Source organism: Gorilla gorilla, chromosome 2 (assembly GCF_029281585.2).
Source record: "Gorilla gorilla gorilla isolate KB3781 chromosome 2, NHGRI_mGorGor1-v2.1_pri, whole genome shotgun sequence".
NCBI classification, from domain to species: domain Eukaryota; kingdom Metazoa; phylum Chordata; class Mammalia; order Primates; family Hominidae; genus Gorilla; species Gorilla gorilla.
The window spans coordinates 195046497-195066561 of record NC_086017.1 but is presented as its reverse complement, the minus strand read 5'-3'; the positions used below and the strand labels follow the sequence as shown (position 1 = coordinate 195066561).

The 20065-nt window shown below is 45.5% G+C and overlaps 1 protein-coding gene across 5 annotated transcripts in view; it reads left to right on the top strand.

The window, feature by feature from the left end:
- Positions 1-20065, top strand: part of ABCC5 (ATP binding cassette subfamily C member 5) — a 97299-nt gene that overhangs the window by 60491 nt on the left and 16743 nt on the right. For all 5 annotated transcript variants that reach the window (XM_031009247.3, XM_031009248.3, XM_055381984.2 and 2 more), the window contains 9 exons: positions 3100-3284; positions 4359-4505; positions 4792-4921; positions 6234-6387; positions 6478-6606; positions 8854-9040; positions 10424-10513; positions 13449-13638; positions 18306-18465. In XM_031009247.3, coding sequence (XP_030865107.3) covers positions 3100-3284; positions 4359-4505; positions 4792-4921; positions 6234-6387; positions 6478-6606; positions 8854-9040; positions 10424-10513; positions 13449-13638; positions 18306-18465 — 1372 coding nt within the window. The remainder of the gene's footprint in view (positions 1-3099; positions 3285-4358; positions 4506-4791; positions 4922-6233; positions 6388-6477; positions 6607-8853; positions 9041-10423; positions 10514-13448; positions 13639-18305; positions 18466-20065) is intronic.

The following is a 20065-nucleotide window of genomic DNA, read 5'->3' as shown; positions in this document are numbered from 1 at the left end:
CCGATGTGATGTACACACGGATCCGCATGTAACCGATGTGATACACACGGATCTGCATGTAACCGATGTGATATACACACGGATCTGCATGTAACCGATGTGATGTACACACGGATCCGCATGTAACCGATGTGATGTACACACGGATCCTCATGTAACCGATGTGATGTACACACGGAGCTGCATGTAACCGATGTGATGTACACACGGATCCGCATGTAACAGATGTGATGTACACACGGATCCGCATGTAACCGATGTGATGTACACACGGATCCGCATGTAACTGATGTGATTTACACACGGATCCGCATGTAACCGATGTGATGTACACACGGATCCGCATGTAACCGATGTGATTTACACACGGATCCGCATGTAACCGATGTGATGTACACACGGAGCTGCATGTAACCGATGTGATATACACACGGAGCTGCATGTAACAGATGTGATGTACACATGGAGCTGCATGTAACCGATGTGATATACACATGGAGCTGCATGTAACCGATGTGATATACACACGGAGCTGCATGTAACTGATGTGATATACACACGGATCTGCATGTAACAGATGTGATATACACACGGATCTGCATGTAACCGATGTGATTTACACATGGATCTGCATGTAACTGATGTGATTTACACACGGATCTGCATGTAACCGATGTGATATATACACAGATCTGCATGTAACCGATGTGATATACACACGGATCTGCATGTAACAGATCTGCAGATGTACTCCCTGAATCTAAAATAAAAGTTCAAAAACAAAACAGGGAAAATCTTCCTGTATAGCTGTTTCTCTTGCAAATGAAAAATTAAATTCTGTGCCCTGCAACTAACTGAATAAACTCTCCTCTAGGCCAAGGGTACCCAATGGAACCTGAAAATCTATTCAGACCATGAAGGGAAGACAATGTTGGACGTGCCTTATTATACTCCCCTGCCTTTAGAGTTCAGGCACACAACTGACGAGCGTTAACATTTATATAGAGATCCTAAGACTGACAGAACAGTATCTTTGTAGCTGTAAGATACCTAATTCCAACCTCACTCTATTAAAATAATAGAGCATCACAGGACAGATAGCAGGGCCCTGGAAGAAATGCATATTTTGAAATGTCTCTGCAAAGCTGTCTGTTGAAGGGGAAGTTCTGCATTACGTAGAGAATCTCCTTCCTTTACTAGGTCTCTCCAGAGTGTCCGACACCTTTGATAGGAGACATTCACATCTGTTCTCTCTGAAGTCAGCTACTGGGAGGCTTCATCTACATGACAAGAACCTTGGTGTCCACACCCTGTCCCCCACCACTCCCCCACCGCTCAAGCTAATTTCAACTCTTCAGGCAGAGCTTAACCCTTTCAACCAATTGCCAATCAGAAAATCTTTGAATTCACCTTTGATCTTTAAGCTGCACCTCCCTGCCCCATGTTGCCCCACCTTTCCGGATCAAACCAGTGATTACCCCACTTATATTGATTGATGTCTCATGTCTCCCTAAAACATAAAACCAAGCTGTAATCCAACTGCCTTGGGCCTGTTCTCAGGACCTCCTGAGGCTGCGTCACTGGTCATGATTCTTAACCGTGGCAAAATTAACTCCTAAATTGATTGAGAACCATCTCAACGTACTTTCTGGTTTACATTCTGTATTCTCATATTAGTGTTAAGAATCTGAGTGCGCCAGGGAGATCCTCAGGAATATATTTGAACCTTTTCTCTCTTCCAGCAGCCAGCCAGTTACTATGTCCTACTGAATTTACCTCCTGAAATTCCATCCCACCATCACAACCCCAGTTCAGGCCTTTATCATCTCTTACCTACAGTGTTACAGCTGCCTCGTTTTGAACCTGTCTTCCACACAGTCAGCTGCGAGATCTAGTTAAAAACATGAGACCAGCTGGGTGCGGTGGCTCATGCCTGTAATCCCAGCACTTTGGGAGGCTGAGGCGGGCAGATCACCTGAGGTCAGGAGTTCGAGACCAGCCTGGCCAACATGGTGAAACCTCGTCTCTACTAAAAATACAAAAATTAGCCAGGCGTGATGGCGGGCGCCTGTAATCCCAGCTACTTGGGAGGCTGAGGCAGGAGAATTGCTTGAACCCGGGAAGGCGGAGGTTGCAGTGAGCCGAGATCACGCCACTGCACTCCAGCCTGGGCAACAGAGTGAGATTCTATCTCAAAAAAAAAAAACACACACACACACAAAACATGAGACCAACCAACTTTCCTGCATGGAGTCTTTCAGTAACCTTCCATTTTCAAATATTTTTCCCGATAGGGCACATACAGAAAAGGCTATTTGTGTGGAACACAGGAGGCATGAAAGAGGCTGCTCGCTCCCAGAGGCAGCTGGTGTGGCAATATCAGCCATCCCAGGTCCTTCCTAGCTCAACAGAAGTCAGACACACCTGTCACCCTTTCTGTTGAGAAGTTCTTTGTGGGGCCAAAATTCAAAGCCTTTCTTCTGTGACCACAGCCTGCTTAGTCGGCCTCATCTCCTGCCATTCTTTAAGTGCACATCTGTTCCAGCTGTGCCGAATCACTGTGGTGGTGTGTTTTGCTACCCCTGTGCCTGTGCTCGTGTTGTTTTCTCTGCCTGCTATCTCTCCTTTCCCCACCCGGTCATCTGTGGCTTACCTTTTGAGAAGCAATACAGAAAGTCTTACTTGAAACGTGCCTGCCAACCACCCCACACCTAAGCCAAATAGGTCAAGTATACCTCCCAGGGGTTCCCATGCTGCCCTGCGTATAGCTCTATCATCACATTGAGCACATTTCACTGTAATTATGTGATTATTGATCTGCCTGTCCTACCAGTCTGTGGCAGGCTCCTCAGCCAGGTCCCTATGGGTGGGGACCTGGTCTTCATCCTCTTTGCTGCTCCTGGGCTTCATCCTGGGCCTGGTTCGTGGTAGGTGCTCAGTAAATGTTAAATAGATGAATGAATGCTTCTGACAAAGAGGAAATCTAATCTAGACCCCTGTGAAGCTGCAGGTTGTCCGATTCTGTTGCTCTGCAGGTGACTTAGTTTTGTGGAAATAGTTCTTCCCTTCTGAGTCCATGTTTCTTTTTTTCTTACCTAGGGCAGCTTGTGCAGCTGGAAGAGAAAGGGCAGGGTTCAGTGCCCTGGTCAGTATATGGTGTCTACATCCAGGCTGCTGGGGGCCCCTTGGCATTCCTGGTTATTATGGCCCTTTTCATGCTGAATGTAGGCAGCACCGCCTTCAGCACCTGGTGGTTGAGTTACTGGATCAAGCAAGGAAGTGGGGTAAGGTTACTCATAAATGGGAAAGTTCTATGTCTAAGAATGTGGCCGTTTCTCCCTATTCCCTGGCTATTCTTAGGGAAACTGTTCTAGTTTTCACTTAAAAGAAGCTGTAAAGAGAGATTTTTCCAGGATGAAAAGATGAGTCCCTAATGTAGCCTCACCAGAAGGAAAAAAACCCTGACCAACCCAAAGGGCAGTAGGGCGTGCAGTAGGACACCTGCAGGCTATCTGCTCTCATCCGTTACGTATTAGTCCATTTTTGCACTGCTACAAAGAAATACCCAATACTGGGTACTTGATAAAGGAAAGAGGGTTAATTGACTCACAGTTCCACATAACTGGGGAGGCCCCAGGAAACTTACAATCATGGTGGAAGGCAAAGGAGAAGGAGGCACCTTCTTCACAAGGTGGCAGAAGAGAGACAAGAGAGCGTGTGCGGGAGGACATGTCAAACACTTCTAAAACCGTCAGATCTCGTGAGAACTCAATGTCACGACAAGAATAGCATGGGGGAATCCACCCCACGATCCAGTCACCTCCCACCGGGTCCCTTCCTCAACACCTGGGAATTACAATTCAAGATGAGCTTTGGGTGGGGACACAAAGCCAAACCATATCACATTAGAACAGAGAGAAAGAGGGCTAGGTGTGGTGGATCATGCCTGTAATCCCAGCACTTTGAGAGGCCAAGGCAGGTGGATCACTTGGGGCTAGGAGTTCGAGACCAGCATGGCCAACATGGCAAAACCCTGTATGTACTAAAAATACAAAAATTAGCTGGGCATGGTGGTGCACACCTGTAATCCCAGGTACTTGGGAGGCTGAGGCATGAGAATTGCTTGAACTCAGGAGGCAGAGGGTGCAGTGAGCCATGATTGCGCCACTGCACTCCACCCTGGGTGACAGAGTGAGACACTGTCTCAAAAAAAAAAAAAAAGAGGTGGACAAAGCCATGACCAGGTCCCAGGGTCATTATCCTGTACCCTGCCCTGCCCTTGAGCTGAGAATGGCGCTGAGCAGGGGCTCTTGGCAGTCGTTAGGAGTCTGGCCTCATAGAACTTTGGCTCCAAACAGAACACCACTGTGACTCGAGGGAACGAGACCTCGGTGAGTGACAGCATGAAGGACAATCCTCATATGCAGTACTACGCCAGCATCTACGCCCTCTCCATGGCAGTCATGCTGATCCTGAAAGCCATTCGAGGAGTTGTCTTTGTCAAGGTATGCATTGGTGGGTGGTCTCTGCCCTCCTCCCTGGTGACCTGTGGTCAGGCTTTGGTGTGGCATCTCTCAGTTCATGCTGAGTAGGGGAGCTCCCTTAACCAGGATGGCCCTGGCTGAGATGACTCATATTCCGTTAGCCTCCACCTATTCTCACTTGCCACCCGTGCCTCCTGACCCCTCGCACCTCCCCGCTTTGGGAGTGGATGTGCTGCGGAGCGGTTCTCTGGACCAGTAGGAACAGAGCCGTCCCTGGGCCCTGACCACTCTGTGCTCTGCTCTTCAGGGCACACTGCGAGCTTCCTCCCGGCTGCATGACGAGCTTTTCCGAAGGATCCTTCGAAGCCCTATGAAGTTTTTTGACACGACCCCCACAGGGAGGATTCTCAACAGGTTTTCCAAAGATATGGATGAAGGTATTTCTCACTGAGCCTTTTTTTAATACTCTGGGGCTCACTGTGCTTCCAGCCTTCTAGATGATTCTCCAAATGTGCAGATCTGTCTGTCTGTAGATCCTGAGAGCACAGTGGCTGCTGGTGTTTTCACCAGGAACATTGCAACTGCATTTTCTGTCTTGTTTGACCTGAAAATAAATTCAATGAATTGAGTTAGCAGAAAGGCTTTGAACAGAGGCATCTGAGATTCTGAAACACACACAGATTTTAAAGCAATGCATTGGTTTCTGGATGCCTACAACCTGGCAGGTTTTCTGGCTGTTATATGGGCTGTGCCTGCACCAGAACTGAAATACTGTACCCCCACCGTTCAGAGTAACAGTAAAGCCCCTGACATTGACAGGGGGCTTCCTGCGTAGCAAGCAGCATGCTCAGTGTTTTATGCATGTTACCTTAATCCCCGCAGCAGGCCTGTCAGGCTGGTGTTGTTTCACTCCTCGAATAATGAGAAAGCTGCTATCTGGAAAGGTCAAGGAACTGGCCCAAGATCTACAGCTATTGAGTGACAAAGCTGGAAATTGAACCCAGATCTTTTTGACCCCAAAGCTAATGTTTTTAATTGCTGCACTGTAGCTGCCTTCATGGAAGGGGTTTGTTTCAGGCATTGATAGGCCATTGTAAACCCATGGCCAGAGGTAACAAGAAATCAGAACTATCCCTGATACTCGAACTGATACATAACATGTTCCCGTTTCTGCTAAACACACACGCATGTGCTCACACATGAATGGAAAAAAGAAAAAAGTAAATAATAGCAACATGTCTGGGATTTGCATGAAAATACTTTAGCCAGAAGAAAAAAGGCGGTGGGGTGGGGAGACAGCCGAAAAGAGATGAAAGTTGATAACTGTTGAAGGGTCTGTGCTCTTCCTTTAACTTTTATGTATGTTTAAAAATTTTGCAAGACAAAAAATGTCTTAAATGTTAACAGCAGTTCATTGGTATTGGTAAGAATATAGTTTTTGTTTTCTTCTTCACATATTTATTTTCCAAATATTTTAAAATAAGCATATGTTACTTTGTAAAGGGGGAAAATGTTTAAAGCAGTGGGGCAGGAAGGGAACCAAGAAAAGGGAGTGGAGTAAGAGGATTTTCTTGAGACGAAAAAAAAATCAGAGCATCCAAGTTTCTAAATTTTTCTTTGATCAGACTGTTTAAAGACAACATCACAAACTTCAGATAGAGAGTTTGTGGAACCGCTTTTTGTTTTTTTCAATTTTCAGTTCCATTTTTCCAAACCGTCTGACACTTGCTCCTTTATTTGTTTCCACAGTTGACGTGCGGCTGCCGTTCCAGGCGGAGATGTTCATCCAGAACGTTATCCTGGTGTTCTTCTGCGTGGGAATGATCGCAGGAGTCTTCCCGTGGTTCCTTGTGGCAGTGGGGCCCCTTGTCATCCTCTTTTCTGTCCTGCACATTGTCTCCAGGTAAATAGGAAGCGTTCATGTCTGCTGGGGCCACGGAGAAGCCTGAGTTGCTGGGCAGGTGCTGTGACACGGAGCTCATTCTCTCTCCAGGGTCCTGATTCGGGAGCTGAAGCGTCTGGACAATATCACGCAGTCACCTTTCCTCTCCCACATCACGTCCAGCATACAGGGCCTTGCCACCATCCACGCCTACAATAAAGGGCAGGAGTTTCTGCACAGGTTTGTCCTGATGGGGGCTAGAGGCCTCAAAGGGGAGTCAGCATCCCAGCGTTTGATACTTGTCCGGGAGGCTCTTCAAGGCCAGAGATGGGGATTATAAACCTCATTACCAAGGGTATTCATGATTTAATGGAATAATCTCTGATTAAAATCCAATTGCTTGGCGGGACTCCTTTCTGAGCAAGTGAGAAAACAGAAATACAGATTTGGGCCGCATCCGGCGTCATGTGCCTATAGTCACAGCTACTCAGGAGGCTGAGGCTGGAGGATAGCTTGAGCCCAGGTGTTCAAATCCAGCCTGGGCAATATAGTGGACCCCATCTCAAAACAAAATACAAGGAACAAACCCCACAGATTAGGAGTCTATTGGCCTTGGTCCTGAAAAGCTATATTTCATAGAGTTTTGCTTTTTTTTTAAAGTAGTAAAAGGTAGTCATGACATTTGAGTAGATTTTATTTAAGCATCGAGTATTGTTTATTTGTGAAACTTATGTACATTGTCATTGTGGAGCTTTGTATTAATAAGAGATTGGAACTAACTTAAATGTTCTTCAATATAGGACAGGTTGAATAAGTTATGGTATATCCATAGAGTACTATGTGGCCCTTAAAAAGAATGAGGCACTCTATAGATACTGATAGGGCATGATCTCCAGCATATATTAGTGAAAGAGCAGAGTACAGATGTTTGTATTAATATATTGTATGCTACCTTTGAGTATGTGTTTTTATGTATAACATTTAGAATATCAGGCTGGGTACAGTGGCTCCCGCTTGTAATCCCAGCACTGTGGGAGGCCGAGGTGGGCCAATCGCCTGAGGTCAGGAGTTCGAGACCAGCCTGGCCAACATGGTGGAACCTTGTCTCTACTAAAAATACAAAAAAATTAACCAGGCGTGGTGGCAGGCACCTGTAATCCAGCTACTCAGGAGGCTGAGGCAGGAGAATCACTTGAACCCAGGAGACAAAGGTTTCAGTGAGGCCAGACCATGCCATTGCACTCCAGCCTGGGCGACAAGAGCGAGACTCCATCTCAAAAAAAAATAAAAATAAAAATTTAGAATATCTCTGAAAGGATTAAAAAAAAAAACCTGTTAGTTGCCACTGGAAGGGAGAACTGGGTAGCTGGAAGATGGGAATGAGACAGACTTGACCTTTCATGGTAAACCTTTGGTAACTTTTAAATTTTCTATTCTGTATATATGTTGCCTATTGCAAAAGTTGGGTAATTATTTTTAGAGAGAAAATTTAGAATAGAAAGTTTAGAAAAAATTATTTTCAAAATGTTAAATGACTCAGAAAAATAATTCCTAAACTTTAAGCAGAAAAGAAAGTGAAATGTACTAAATACATACATGTGTATATACCTACACACAGTAAATGTCAGTGCATTGAAAAAAACTGCTGGGAGGAAATGCAGCGGAATATCAACTCTGGTTTTAACAGGGTGATGAGATTACTGGAATTTTACATTTTCCTATTTTTATTGCATTTTTCTAAATTTTCTCTAAAGATTACATATTTTATTGGAAAGAGGAAAAGTGATTTTTCAAAGCAAAGCACATCTGCACAGCAAAACTTCCTGCTCTGGAGTTCTAGTTGTACATGGTGCACTGAGCCTTCAGAGGGGTCTGGTCTGCTCTCTGGGACCCCTACTGATGGCCGTGCCATGCTCCTTCAGTAGCAGTAAACATTGCCTGAGTCCCTTTTGCTGTGGTTTAGCTTGCTTCTCCTGGTGCTTGGCTCCATAGCTGGGGAACAAGTGCCATTCTGCACGGTGGCGGCATGTGCACACACTTACGGTGTTCCCATATTCACTCTGAGTTTCTTTTTCCTCACCTTGAACCATTTCTGCTGTTGGCGTTTGTAACCTTTCTTTCTTTCAGAAAATGCCCTCTGACCTAAGATATTTTTCTAAAGTTTAACACAAGCCTCTTTATTCAGTCTCTTTTCCCATGTTTACTCTGTGCTGAGATAGATGTTTTCCGTAACATCTTTAATAGGATTTTTTTTGTTGTTTTTAAAGAGTAACTAAGATTAGAAAAACTTAATGTCCTCCTATGCATGTGGCCTAGAATACCTCCAGAATTCCTAGAATACCCTCCTGGAGTTTCCAGGGCATTCTCTCAGTTAGAAACAGGAAGTATTTAAACACGTGCCCTCCATCATGTGATTCGCTGAAGCTTTGACCATGCGCGGGGTTGTGTGGTACTTTCTGTGCCCATTAAGTGTTGTCTTTCTCACAGATACCAGGAGCTGCTGGATGACAACCAAGCTCCTTTTTTCTTGTTTACGTGTGCGATGCGGTGGCTGGCTGTGCGGCTGGACCTTATCAGCATCGCCCTCATCACCACCACGGGGCTGATGATCGTTCTTATGCACGGGCAGATTCCCCCAGCCTATGCGGGTCTCGCCATCTCTTATGCTGTCCAGGTCAGTCTCTGGGATAGGAGCGTCGTCTTTGCTTGTTTGAGCCCTTCGTGTGCTGCCGTAAAAGAGGATGATTGTGGGGGGCTCCACCCTGAGCCATTATTTCACCTCTGGACCCCTAGAATTGCTCATGGTCCGATTTGACCGTAACAATCTGGATTTGACTGGGGCAGGTAGGGATAGGAGAGAGGTAAGTGTGGAATCCAGGAATAAAGGAATCGAACTCTGTTGCATGTGTGTAACAAGTAGATGCTGTTTTCTTCAAAAAGAAATATGATCTTGAAAATAGTTTCTTAATTGTGGGTTTCTGTGTTCACCACCATTTCATCTCTGGCCTCTTTCTAGTCTTCTAAGAAATGTTATAGACTCAATACGCTTCTTACGTGCATTTTCTTTTCAGGGCCCTGATTTTCCCAATACTGTTATCTACATAAACCCTTCTAGCCCCTAGGGATGATTGAGGGTCTTCAAATAGCTCAGAGAGTAGTTGAGAACTTGAGCACTGACTAGATATTTTAAGATGTTGAGTGATTATTATTACCCTCTAAAATAATGGTATTGGAATTATGTTTTTAAGGAGTCTATATTTTAGAGAGGTACAAGCTGAAATATTTGGATGAGATAAGCTCTCTGCGATTTGCTTCCAAATAATATGGGAGTTGGGGGTAGGAATGGAAGGGAATACAGATGAAACAATATTGACTGTAAGTTGATCATTTTTATGGTAGAGTTTTGGTACCTGGGAGTTCATTATACTACTCTTTCTACTCTTGTGTGTTTGACATTTTTCTGTATTGAGAAGATAAAAATAAATAGTCAAAGGAACCCCAGAGATATGTGTCTTCACAGATACCCCGAGATGTCCAGCCACATTTTGCAATTTACTTGACAATTGGTTGGGGAAGACAATGCATTATATAGACTGTTTTTAGACTCCGCAGTCTATGGAGCACAGGGGCTCCAGACTCACTCATTTCCCAGCATTATGTATCTGATTTGACTTTCCTGGGAACATTCTTACTAGTTGCTCATAGGTTGATATCTCCATTTGTTGTGACTCCCACAAACAGGCTCAGATACAAGTAGGAAGTCCAGAAGTGAATCAGTTGCAGATATGTGTTATTGGAAATGTAAAGATGAATAGAAAGGCTTTGGGTACAAGGAAGTGGTTCCAGCAGTGCCATGATACTGCCCGCATTCACTGAGCATTGCAGTTGATGGGGTAACAGGTATGTCTTAAAAGCCAAGAGAATGACTAGATCCCTAAGACCAGCTGCTGCGTGTGCTCAGTTCTTAGTGGTCCTCTAGATGAAGGAAGTTCTCCAGCATTGGCCTGGCGTGTATTGATAATGAATTATCTCTTTGATTGTTGTTTTCCATTATCAGTTAACGGGGCTGTTCCAGTTTACGGTCAGACTGGCATCTGAGACAGAAGCTCGATTCACCTCGGTGGAGAGGATCAATCACTACATTAAGGTCAGACTGCTGTAGGCCTTTTACCGTGATCTGACTCCTCTTGGAGTTGGTTTACCCTTTGCTGCCTCAGCTGGGTGTACAAGGAGGAGGCTTGTGTTCTCTGCCTATCTAATCCCACAGATCTCCAGCAATCTCTCAACTGTGCTTGGAAGGGGAAAGAGATTACTGTAAGAGTTTCTAAGTATATTTGTAAATTATGTCAAGCTGAGAACTTCATTGGCTAATTTCCAGAATGTTCAGAACCTTGTCAGTTCAGCTTAACTGACTAATGGAGCATTTTCCTTACACTGTTTAAAACCATGTATTCTTTTAATTCTTACTATAGTCCAATTGTTCTTAATCAGGGATGGCCATCAGGACCCCCTGCTGAGCTTTTGGCAGGACAAACGTGGCCTTATCTCTGGATTCTGTTGCAGTGGATTGGGGTGGGACCCAGGCTTCTATAGTTTGAAAAGCTCCATAGCTAATTCTAAACTGCTCTCCCAACTTACAAACGAGTAAATTTAATTGATACCAGAGTATCCAGCTCTTCCCACCTTTCCCCAGGAACCCCTTCCGTCTCGCCGTGGGTGGCAGGCATCTTGCTGCTGTCCTAACTGGAACTCTTAAACAATTTCCTACAGGGATGTCTTAATCCATTTCACACTGCTGTAAAGAACTACCTGAGATTGGGTAATTTATGAAGAAAAGAGGTTTAAGTCACTCACAGTTCCGCAGGCTTAACAGGACGCATGGCTGGGAGGCCTCAGGAAACTTACAATCATAGCGAAAGGTGAAGGGGAAACAAGCACATCTTCCCATGGCAGAGCAGGAGAGAGAGAGAAGGGGGAAGTGCCATACACTTTCAAACAACCAGATCTCCTGAGAACTCACTGTCACGGGAACAGCAAGGGGGAAGTCCACCCCCCTGATTCAGTCATCTGCCACCAGGCCTCTCCCCTCACACATGGGGATTATTATACAATTCGAGATGAGATTTGGGTGGGAACACAGAGCCAAACCATATCAAGGGGTGTCCAATCATTTGGCTTCCCAGGGCCACATTGGAAGAAGAATTGTCTCAGGCCACACATAAAATAATATTAACGATAGCTGATGAGCTTAAAAAAAAAGATTGCAAAAAAAATCTCATGATGTGTTAAGAAAGTTTACGAATTTGTGTTGGGCCACATTCAAAGCTGTCCTGGGATGCATGTGGCTCAAGGGCCACAGATTGGACAAATTTGCTTATAAAGAAGCAGCATCATGAGTAGTTAGATTCTCAAATTGAACTCAATTCTTAAGAGTTATCTATTTTATTGAACTGCTGTGAGACTTTACAAGCATCTGTGTCATTGTTTATATGTGAAGGGTATATTCTGAGTTCCCACCACTTGACTTTGAAACATAGTTTTGAAAAGTTAACTTTTTTTCTTTTTTTCCTTTTTTAATTTATTTTTTATTTTTTTATTTTTTTTGAGAGAGAGTCTTATTGTCACCCAGGCTTGAGTGCAGTGGCGTGAATACGGCTCAGTCCAGCCTCGATCTCCCAGACTCAAGTGATCCTCCCACCTCAGCCCCGCCAAGTAACTGGGACTACAGGCATGCACCACTAGGCCCAGCTCATTTTTGTATTTTTTGTAGAGATAGGTTTCGCCATGTTGCCCAGGCTGGTCTCAAACTCCTGGGCTCAAGCGATCTGCTTCTGCCTCCACCTCCCAAAATGCTGGGATTATAGACAGGAGCCATAGTGTCCGGCCTGAAAAATTACTCTTTCAATTGGGAACTGAGTGTATGTAAACTGGATTCTCTAACAGAGATGTGCTTCACTGATTGTTTTGACAGTGAGCCTCATTAGTGGTAGAATATTTCTTAAGCTTACAAATGAATAACTTTCTTATTCTCCGAAAGGATGGCAGGTGGCTGCCCAGTGTATCTAGTAATAGCTCTTCTTTCATGTTTAGAAGTTAGCCTCTTTGCACACTGTCCTGGTGTGTAGATGACCCGTGTGTGTACATATGTGCAGTGTTCGAGTTAATGTTATGGTTAGCGAGAGCCTTGTGCTGGAGAGGTTAGGATTATGGTCAGTGGTGGTACCAAGTGAACCCTGCTGAAACTGGTCACATTTCAGAGGCCTGCCCTCCCACTGACTGTCCCAACACAGAGTCCTTCCAGCTTGGAGTTTTAGACTTTAGGCTTAACCCCCCGGAGTGCTACAGTCTTTGGCCCTTACTTCCCCCATAAGGCTATATACTCCATGGCCAATTGCCAGAGAGTTTTAAAAGATCATGAGATATGATTGTTGATGACAAAAATTACCCAAGCAGTTATATCACAGCATTTTGAGCTGGAATAGATTCTCAAGATCATCTAATCCAGTCTCCACAATTTGCAGATAAGAAACTAAGATGCAGAAGAAGTGGTGATCTGTCCAGGTCACACAGTGGCAAAATTAGAATTAGAGTCTGTGTCTCCTGGATTGACTAAGACATGCCAGAATGCCAGGATCCAATCAGATGTTCAGTAAATATTAGTTTTCTTCCTTTGGATTTAAGCCAATGATTATCAAATGGTAGAATCGTATCTCAAAGAATTTCAGTGAAAACTGCTGTGGTGGAGGGGTGGAAGGCCTCATGTCTGCCCGTGTTGGTTTTCCTTTGGCCCCCAAGGCAGCTTTGTAGAATAGTTCCTTGAGACAAAAGGTAGTCTGAACACCACTTCCCCCCCAAGGCTGCTGCTAGTAGCCATGACACTTAGTAGCCATTGTGCTCTGTCTCTGTCGAGTTTAGTGATGATAAGCATTTACTTCCAAGGGATTCTTTCCTAGCAAGGTGACAGGGTGGCAGCTACCTCTGTGTGGCTGCTATGGTTGTCCTGGTTTTATTTCTCTGTGATAAAGCCTGCAGCTCCCCAAGAATCTGTGGTCAGTCTGAACCGGCCACCCTTGTCTCCCCAGACTCTGTCCTTGGAAGCACCTGCCAGAATTAAGAACAAGGCTCCCTCCCCTGACTGGCCCCAGGAGGGAGAGGTGACCTTCGAGAACGCAGAGATGAGGTACCGAGAAAACCTCCCTCTCGTCCTAAAGAAAGTATCCTTCACGATCAAACCTAAAGAGAAGATTGGCATTGTGGGGCGGACAGGATCAGGTAAGGATGTGCAAAGCCTTCTTTGAATCCATTGGGACGTAGCAGTTTATGAAATATCACTTTCACCCCTTTAAACCGGATCCTTGTTTGTTTGATAAGCAATTAGTGTCTCAGCCCCCTACTGAAACCAATTTTCTAGGATTATTGTTGACCCCACTTTGATGACGTTGAGTGCTTTTCACAGTCATAAATGTGCACATTCTCAATGCAGAACACTGGGGCACACAGCCAAGTACGAAAGAGGAGCAGCACCCACAACTGTGCTACCCAGAGAGAAGCACTGGTAACATTTTGGTAGCTATCTTGTTAGGCTTCCTCTAGTAATATGTAGGTTTACAAAAATGAGGTCATTGACACATGCTGTTTCATGGCCTTCTTTTAAAACTATCGGTAGGCTGGGTGCAGTGGCTCATGCCTGTAATCCCAGCACTTTGGGAGGGCGAGGCGGGTGGATCACCTGAGGAGTTCAACACCAGCCGGAACAACATGGTGAAACCCCGTCTCTACTAAAGGTCCAAAATTAGCCAGGTGTGGTGGCGCATGCCTGTAATCCCAGCTACTTGGGAGGCTGAGGCAGGAGAATGGCGTGAACCCAGGAGGCGGAGGTTGCAGTGAGCCAAGATCATGCCACTACACTCCAACCTGGGTGACAGAGTGAGACTCCGTCTCAAAAAAAAAGAAAAGAAATGCGTTAACTGTAGATTCTTTAGATTTCTAGGGTCAGGACTTGAGTAATTTACTTCTTTTTTTTTTTTTTGAGACAAAGTCTCACTCTGTTGCCAGGCTGGAGTGCAGTAGCACGATCTCAGCTCACTGTAACCTCCACCTCCCAGGTTCAAGCGGTTCTCCTGCCTCAGCCTCTCACGTAGCTGGGACTACAGGGGCGCCAGCTAATTTTTTTGTATTTTTAGTAGAGACAGGGTTTCACCATGTTGGCCAGGATGGTCTCGATCTCCTGACCTCATGATCCACCCGCCTCAGCCTCTGAAAGTGCTGGGATTACAGGTGTGAGCCATTGCACCCGGCCCCTTTTTTCTCACTTTCGTTCCTGAATAGCATTCCAAAGACTGAACTTGTCTTCTTTTACTGTCCTTTTTATCCTTGTATAAGAGGTATCTTTGATTCAGTTTTCATTAGTTTTCTAGGCTCCATGCTTCTTTGGCATCAAAACTCTTCTAGCTTTTTTCCTTGCCATTAAAAAAAAAAAACCTTTTGTCTTTTCTGGCCAATTGATTTTAAAGAACTTTCTAAGGAAGAAAAGGAAAAAGCCATTTCCTGCTTTCTGTTTGAGGGAGTTACTTCACATCAAAACAAGACATTGCTCCAGGTCTTTCATGCTGGAAGGGAATCTTTAGCCAAGCAGGGTGACTGTCCCCAAGCCTTTTTACTGTTCTCTCCCTTGAGCCCCTCTGCTGCATTCGTCCCCAGGGGTACACTGCTCCCCTGAAAGCTGACTGATGTCCTTTCTTATGATTTCCCTTTAACACAGGTGAGATAGGCCAAAACAAGCACCACAACTTCATTAAACAGTAGTTAGTGACAGAAGAGAAACAAGAAAAAGAACATAGTGGCCAGGCGCAGTGGCTCACGCCTGTAATCCCAGCACTCTGGGAGGCCCAGGCTGCTGGATCACCTGACGTCAGGAGTTTAAGACCAGCCTGGGCAACATGGTGAAACCCCATCTCTACTAAAAATACAGAAAGTTAGCTGGGCATGGTGGTGGATGCCTGTAATTCCAGCTACTCGGGAGGCTGAAGCAGGAGAATCTCTTGAACCCAGGAGGCGGAGGTTGCAGTGAGCTGAGATTGCGCTATTGCCCTCCAGCCTGAGCAACAAGAGCGAAACTCCATCTCAAATAATAATAATAATAATAATAATAATAATAACCTGATTTACACTCCGGTTCTAATAGAGCTTCTTCCAAGTTTCACAGGTAACTTGGAAACTCTCCTGTGGTCATGTCAGTCAAGGACACCATCTTGAGGACTTCACTGCCTTTCTTACCAGCACATTCCATCAGTGCAAAGGTAGTCAGATTCAGAGGACTCTAAAGTCTTCCAGTCCAGGTGGTCCAAACCTAGGCACCTTTTGTTAAAGTGGAACAACTTGACCCATTGTTTCGGGCACCATTCCTTCCTTAGCTTACATCTTAAAGCCCTGCCTCGGCCCAGAGGGAATGTCTCCTCCCCTCCTATCTGGGAAAGGGGCCAGTAACTGAGTCCCCCAACCCTGAACAGTCATTCATTTCTTTTTTTTTTTTTTTTTCCTGAGACAGAGTCTCAGTCTGTCGCCCAGGCTAGAGTGCAGTGGTGCAATCTCGGCTCTGGAGTAGCTGGGATTACAGGCACATGCCACCATGCCCAGCTAATTTTTTTTTTTTTTGTATTTTTTAGTAGAGACAGGGTTTTGCCATGTTTGCCAGGCTGGTCTCAAACTCCTGGCCTCAAGTAATCCACCCACCTTGGCCTCCCAAACTGCTGGGATTACAGGTGTGAACCGCTGTGCCCACTGGCCTGGAGTCACTCATTTCTAGGAGGAGAGCTATCCTGCTAGACGGACCAGGTTTCCTAACTCGTTTCTGGTAGAAGGATGTGAGGATTGTTGCATTAGGAAGATGGGGCCTAATACAGCTTTTTCCAAGTTTCCTGGGCATTACTTCTTCCAAGTCTTATGGGTGTTTTTCAGGTTCCCATTAGGCTGTTAGACAGAGGTATGCCTAGGGGGTAGATCCCGACAGTGGGGTCGTGGCTGTAGACACTGGGGCAAGGCAGGCTGTTTGCGCCCTCCATGAGTGCTGAAGAGACAGCATCGTGGTGATCTCGATGAGGCCCTCACAAGAGGTCTTTCATGACATGGTGGCACGAGAAAGGTAGGAGGGTCAAGAACCAGGCGTTCAGCCAAGGAAAAGTGATTCAACAGCTAAAACACCATAGTTCTAAATCTAAACCATGGAACCAAGTTGCAGAAAGGTAGACAGGACTATGGCAAACTTCTTTTCTTTTTGGCTCTGTAGAGAGAGCACCTTTTAAATGTTTATATCCTTTGACACAGTAATTTCAGTTCTAAGATTCTTTCCCAAGGAAATTGTCTGAGGTGGCAGTAAAGTTTCAGCACTAAGATAATAGGACATAACATTATTATAAGTTTTACATAAACTAAATGTTGACCCTTAGAGGGCTGGCTGAACAAGAATACATGCACATGATGGAATGCAACCACTAAAATTTTATCTTGAAAATTTTTTTAAAAGATGGTTGACTGAGTGTTATACAATGCTTTTGTTTTGTTTTGTTTGAAACAGAGTCTCGTTCTGTCGCCCAGGCTGGAGTGCAATGATACGATCTTGGCTCACTGCAACCTCCGCCTCCCAGGTTCAAGTGATTCTCCTGCCTTAGCTTCCCAAGTACCTGGGATTATAGGCACTCGCCATCTTGCCCGGCTAATTTTTGTATTTATAGTAGAGACAGCGTTTCACCATGTTGGCCAGGTTGGTCTCGAACTCCTGACCTCAGGTGATCTGCCTGCCTCAGCCTCCCAAAGTGCTGGGATTACAGGCATGAGCCACTGTGCCCGGCCAATGCAGTGTTAAGTGAAAAAAGCAATTACAATATTGCATTTCTGATATGATCTCAACTCTGAGGAAAGACCGAAAGGAAGTGTGCCTAAAATGATAGAAGTGAGATTATGGGAGATTGATGATGTCATCTCGTATTACTTATGTAAACTTTTCAAATGAAGATTTGGTTAACCTGTTCTGCTGATTACTGTAATAACACTGATCCCCCAAACCTGCTTCTCTGCCATAGTTTCCTATCACAGTAGGGCCATTGACAGCTACTCATTGAGTCGAGGCAAATCCTCCTTCCCGTATGTGTTTATTTATCCCTGGAACTTCTTCAATTCCCCAGCTGCTGCTGTGGCAACAGGAGGCCTTGTCTTAGTCTCTCTCTCAGCCCTAATAAGGGGGTAGGGAGAAAAAAGACATCTTGTCCTCTGGTTTGCCCCTCAACTGCTTGCTGTAAGATCTCTGTTCTCCTAACTTTGCCTAAGAAGCATTCAGCTCTGTGCACCTGTTCCTAAGATGACCAGGAGGCATTTTTCCATTTTACTCTCATGAAAATGGAATGGTCGGCCAGGCGCGGTGGCTCACGCCTGTAATCCCAGCATTTTGGGAGGCCGAGGTGGGCGGATCATGAGATCAGGAGTTTGAGACCAACCTGGCCAATATGGTGAAACCCCATCTCTACTAAAAATACAAAAATTATCTGGGCATGGTGACGCGTGCCTGTAGTCCCAGCTACTTGAGAGGCTGAGGCAGAAGAATCACTTGAACCCAGGAGGCGGAGGTTGCAGTGAGCCGAGATCGCGCCACAGCACTCCAGCCTGGGCAGCAGAGTGAGACTCCGTCTCAAAAAAAAAAAATGAAAATGGAATGGTCCCTTCCCTTCCTTCTCAGGCTGAAGCTGTGTAATTTGAAGGTGTCTGCCTGGTATCTCAGGAAAGTTAATTGCATTTTTCTATCATTTTATACATTATCTCAGTTAATCAGTTGAAATAACAACTGAATAGAAATGGAAAAATAGTTGGCATTGCCCTGAGGCTAAACCAGCATTGTCCTCACAGACTTTGCTAACAGCTCCTCTCTCACATGTCTTCTGACTCATCAGGGAAGTCCTCACTGGGGATGGCCCTCTTCCGTCTGGTGGAGTTATCTGGAGGCTGCATCAAGATTGATGGAGTGAGAATCAGTGATATTGGCCTTGCCGACCTCCGAAGCAAACTCTCCATCATTCCTCAAGAGCCGGTGCTGTTCAGTGGCACTGTCAGGTGAGGACCTGAGCACCTGCGTGCCTCATGCGTCACTTAGAGGCCAGATGGGCATGTGGGACCACATGATGCTAGCACCGCCCCCTGGGACCATGAGCTCGCCATCTCTAGTCTGGTGCTTTTCCCACTGCACCATGTGGTTGCTGGTGCAGAAGGGAGAGGCAGCACCACTCACAATGCCACTTGGTTGACTGAAGGGTGCAGGGAGGCCTGCAACACAGTGCTGAAGAGGCCGGAGAGGTCTGGGCCCAGAGCTCTGCTCCGTGACTTCGGACAAGTTATTTAACCACTCCTGTGCCTGTTTCCTCACCCACAAGATGGGGATGCTTTAAAGACCTGTTGCTGTGAAGGTTGAATAAGTTCATGTAAATTATATAAGCACAGGGCCTGGCAAATGGTAAGCATTTGGCAAATGGTGGCTGCTGTCATCAGCCTCATTGACATCATCCTCATCTGCCCCCACTCCATTCTGTCATCTCTCCTAGGTGCGCTGAAAGTTGCAGTTTTTTTGTTTTGTTTGTTTGAGATGGAGTCTCACTCTGTCACCCAGGCTGAAGTGCAGTGGCACGATCTTGGCTCACGGGAACCTCCGCCTCCTGGGTTCAAGTGATTCTCCTGCCACAGCCTCCCGAATAGCTGGGATTACAGGCGCCCTCCCCCAGGCCCAGCTAATTTTTGTATTTTTAGTAGAGATGAGGTTTCACCATGTTGGCCAGGCTGGTCTTGAACGCCTGACCTCAAGTGATCCACCTGCCTCGGCCTCCCAAAGTGCTGGGATTACAGGCGTGAGCCACTGCACCTGGCCAAAAGTTCCAGTTCCAATGGTGGCTTTCAGGCATTATTACTACTCATGTTATTTCATTTTCTAGTATCTTCCCCTACCTTTGATACTCTGGAATTATGTCACTTTTTGAAATCTGCCAGGTTGCCAGAGATAAAATCCTTCTTCTTGGCCTATTAAAACAGACCAAGGAGAAAGCATCACATTATCTTTCCTAAGCTTACCTGATCCTACCCTTAGCCTTAAGCTTCAGCCTCCTGAAAACAGTGTATTTCCATCATTTGTGTCCCTGTCTATTAAAAAATCATTCTGGCCTGGCATGGTGGCTCACACCTGTAATCCCAGCACTTTGGGAGGCCAAGGCTGGCGGATCACGAGGTCAGGAGATTGAGATCATCCTGGCTAACACGGTGAAACCCCGTCTCTACTAAAAAATACAAAAAATTAGCCAGGCGTGGTGGTGGGCGCCTGTAGTCCCAACTACTTGGGAGGCTGAGGCAGGAGAATGGTGTGAACCTGGGAGGCAGAGCTTGCAGTGAGCTGAGATCGTGCCACTGCACTCTAGCCAGGGTGACAGAGTGAGACTCCATCTCAAAAAAGAAAAAAAAAAATCATTCTAAAAGTAATTTTTAGCAGTTTTCAGAAAAATTGGTACCAACCTAATTTCAAACAATCATAGGCAGTGTTCAGACTTGTTTTAAAACTATCCCCTCCACCTTTGGAAATGGCATTTTGAACTCAAGGAACTTTGGTAGATATCTTAGTCGGCTCAGGCTGCTGTATAGAACAACATACCATAGACCGGGTGGCTTAAACAAC